A 4,072-nucleotide genomic window follows, 5' to 3' on the forward strand; every position below is an offset into this window, starting at 1 on the left:
TCTACACTGGCTCGCTCCTCCCACCCGGGCGTGTCCCACCGGTTGCCCCAGCACCTACGGATAGGGGCCCTATCATTGCACCGCCGCCAAGCGGGTCTCCTGATCCTCCACGCCTGGACAGGTTGGGCCGCTTTGATCTCACCTACCAACAACGGCCTCAACCAGACCCCACGCCATCGATGACTAAACCGCCGACTCCAGCGGCAATGGTGCTGTCCTCCTCCACCAACCCAGTGCCCACGGTGCCACTAGCACCAATGCCCCCGACGCCGAACGTGCAACCGCACCACCGCCTCCCTCACGATCGGTGACACGATCTCAGACCGGCAGCCTGCGTCTAGTGGAGCGCATCAACCTCTCTGCCATGATTGCCTTGCCAGTTCCAGCAAACTATCACAACGCCCTCGCTGATCCCAACTGGCGCGCTGCGATGGCCGAGGAGTGCAATGCTCTCATCGCCAACAGTACCTGGCGCCTTGTACCTTGACCGCCCGGTGCCAATGTGGTCACTGGAAAATGGTTGTTCAGGCACAAGTACCACTCCAATGGCTCCCTTGCCCAGCACAAGGCGCATTGGGTGGTCCGCGACTTCTCACAGCAGGCCAGCGTCGACTACGATGTGACATTTAGTTGGGTTGTTAAACCGGCGATGATCTGCGTCGTCCTCAGCATCGCTGCCTCGCGTACCTAGCCCATCCATCAGGTGGACCTTTAGAATGCCTTCCTCTATGGCCACCTCGAGGAGACTGTCTACTGCCAGCAGCTATCCGGCTTCGTCGACCCTGCCAAACCTAACTATGTTTGTCTCCTGTAGAAGTCCTTGTATGGGCTCAAGCAGGCGCCTGGGGCTTGGAACCAGCGCTTCACCTCTTACATCAGCAGCATGGGCTTCACTGTGTCCAAGTCCGACGCATCTCTGTTTGTCTACAAGGATAGAGATCGCGTCGCATACCTACTCCTCTACGTCGACGACATCATTCTCATGGCGTCGTCCCGTGAGTTGGTACAGCTCATCACGGCACGCCTCCACTCTGAGTTCACTATGACGGATCTTGGCGACCTTCACCACTTCCTCGGCATCTCTATGATGCGCGATAGCTCGTGGCTGTTCTTGTCGCAGCATCAGTATGCCGTCGATCTTCTCCAACGGGCGGGCATGTCTGAATGCCATCTCACTGCCACACCCGTGGATGCGCGGAACAAGCTATCCGCCACCACAGGCGCCCCGTTGGCTGACCCCTCTGAGTACCGGAGTCTCGCAGGTGCCCTCCAATTTCTCACTTTGACACGGCCTGCTTTGGCATATGCTGTTCAGCAGGTGTGCTTGTTCATGCATGATCGCCGCAAGCCTCACCTCACTCTGATCAAGTGCATTCTCCGCTACATCAAGGGCTCCCTCTCCGCCGGTCTTCACCAGGGCACTGGACCCATTGGCCAGCTCAACGCCTACTCCAACGCTGACTGGGTGGCTTGCCCCGACACACGCCGCTCCACCTCTGGCTTCTGCGTGTTCCTCAGCGACAATCTGGTGTCCTGGTTCTCCAAGCGCCAGACTACGGTGTCCTGCTCTAGTGCCAAGGCAGAGTACCGTGCTGTGGCCCATGTGGTGGCCGAGTGCTACTGGCTGCGGCAACTCCTCCAGGAGCTGCACGTCTCGGTTCCCTTGGGGACGATCGTCTACTGCGACAATGTCAGCGCTGTCTATATGACCACCAACCCCGTCCATCATCGTCGTACCAAGCATATCGAGATCGACATCCACTTCATCCACGAGAAGGTTGCTCTAGGACAAGTTCGTGTTCTCCATGTCCCTTCGGCACACCAGTTCACCGACATCATGACCAACGGTCTCCCCATACAGTTGTTCTCGGATTTTCGGACCAGTCTGTGCATTCGTGATCCTTCCGCTACGACTGCGGGCGGGTATTAGGCTTATTGTACAGCTAGCGTTCTGTCTATTTATAGCTAGCGTATTGTACGCACTATACTTGTACATGGCTCTATATATATGAAGGCACCCCCCAACAATGGCAGTGTGGTGATTCTCCCAAACCTCTCTACCTTTCTACAAAATTGCAATCATTTTCGTCCTGTACATTCAGTGTGATACTCTGATTTGTTTGTTCTAATCACAAATCGAATGTGATACGTATCAGGGATTCAGGGCTGTACAAATACACTAAAATGGGTCATGTGTTCCGCATGGGTCAGCCGGTATCCCTGAAGATGACTGAAAATCTCTGCCTCACTACCCCTTTGCTATCCTAAAACAGTTTACATAAAAGAGAGAAACACAGCTAAGAAATGGCAAATTAGCCTGAACTGAACCGTGCAGTTCTTTTCAGTCTTGTAGAGACCGAAAGCGATTGAGATCCAAGGTACAAGGACTATGATGATGAGTATTATGATAGAACTACTGCGTAGACAGCGACTTGCATCGGCAGTTCATACCCTTGCCCACTGACACCGAAACTCTGTATTGCAGAGCCTTCCTTGATTCCTAACTGATTTCTGCACTTCATCCATTGTAAATACATGCAGAGCAAGTCATTGTGTAGATGTAGACTTGGAAAGCATTCTACAAAGCGTATTCAGAAACATGTCCCCGAAACTACTGGATTTTCGGAAATTTTCAGATGTGTTGTGCTGTTCATGGTGTGTTTGTACTCTGCACCAGGCCTGCCCTGTTTTCTTGGAAAAAGAGGACAGTGTGGTGTGGTGTGTGAGTGGTGACAATAACAGCTCAGCTCGCTGTCAGCGTCATGGACTGTACTAATAAATTAAAAAATCATTTTCGTCCCGTAGTTTCAGTGTGATACTCTGGTTTGTTGCAAACGTATCGCATTTGAATGCGATACGTTTCAGGGATTCAGGGCTGTACAAATCTTATACCATAATAGGTCATGTGTTCCGCATGCATGGGTCATGACTGAAAAATCTGCTTCACCTACTGTGCGGCGGTGTCGTTATGAGTACCACTTTTGGTTTGAGGATGAGCAAGTCCGTTATGCCATCCTTAACATACCTGGGATTCTGCATCCTAAATAGTAAGGTTTACTGAATTAATGTCCCTGGTAAACTTTTGCAACGCTGGTGATTCCTAGTCTTCACTAACATTTCCATCAATAGTAGGGTAACCTAATCAAACTAGCAAGACAGTTCACTAACAATCTGTGCTCCATTCTAGAAAACACAAAATGCCACTTTCAGCCTTGAAGAAAATTGACAAATCTTAATTTGCGTAAATAAAAGTAGCGATGGATGAGTCATATGGTTATTGCAATTTATTAAAGGAACCTGACATATGACAACTCAGTAGTTGTTGGATTTATTATGGGCTAGGCCCATTTATAAATTTAATAAATCAATAACTCTATGGCTTGTAATTGTGGGTATTACTATTTGTACCGGATTGGAAGTTAAAAGGACGTTGACTCAACTTAAATGATTGGAATTGATCCGTCTAATTTGAGAAGTTGAGAAACGGACAAAGGCGTGCCACACGCGCGCGCGCGCCGCCGCCGCCGCCGGTCGGGCCGGGCACGGGCTCGGGCCGGGGCGGGGCGGGGCGGGGCAATCTTCCAACTCCAGTTAAAGAGAGAGTAATCATCCAGAGATACGATTCAGTTGCTCGATGGCCTTCCTCATCTCGTAACTCTGCGCGCACGGAGAAGCGAGAGGGCAGGTGCCTCCGAAGCCCTTGTCGTTCGAGACCTTGCTCGGGGGATCGGCAATTAGGTTTTTGGGGAGCGTCTACGCGACTGCCCGAAGAGTCTCCGTCTCCGTACGCCTACGTCGTCTTCTTCCCGATCGCTGGCGTCACCATCTTCTTCTTGGAGGAGGAAACACCTTCTTCTTCTACGGCATGTCAAGGGACGTTGCTGGAACTTCAGAATCGCGGATGGGAGGGTATGATTATTTCATCATCTTTCTGTTTTATGTTCTACATGTTTCATCAGTTCATCAGTTTGCTTCATATCTTATATCTATTCATGCTAGAAATATACTTATGTCTGTTCATGCTAGAAATATGCTCTGCATATGTGTTTCCTTCTTACAGTTCTGTTGTTCC

The 4,072-nt window shown here is 50.7% G+C and overlaps 1 protein-coding gene across 1 annotated transcript; it reads left to right on the plus strand.

The window, feature by feature from the left end:
- The first annotated feature begins 206 nt into the window (after positions 1 to 206).
- LOC136489456 (uncharacterized mitochondrial protein AtMg00810-like) lies at positions 207 to 1,930 on the plus strand. Its single transcript, XM_066486084.1, has 3 exons — positions 207 to 307; positions 529 to 619; positions 815 to 1,930. The coding sequence occupies exons 1-3, from the start codon at positions 207 to 209 to the stop codon at positions 1,928 to 1,930; spliced, it is 1,308 nt and encodes a 435-aa protein (XP_066342181.1).
- The last annotated feature ends 2,142 nt before the right edge of the window (positions 1,931 to 4,072 follow it).

Source organism: Miscanthus floridulus, chromosome 10 (assembly GCF_019320115.1).
Source record: "Miscanthus floridulus cultivar M001 chromosome 10, ASM1932011v1, whole genome shotgun sequence".
In the NCBI taxonomy this organism is placed as follows: Eukaryota; Viridiplantae; Streptophyta; class Magnoliopsida; order Poales; family Poaceae; genus Miscanthus; species Miscanthus floridulus.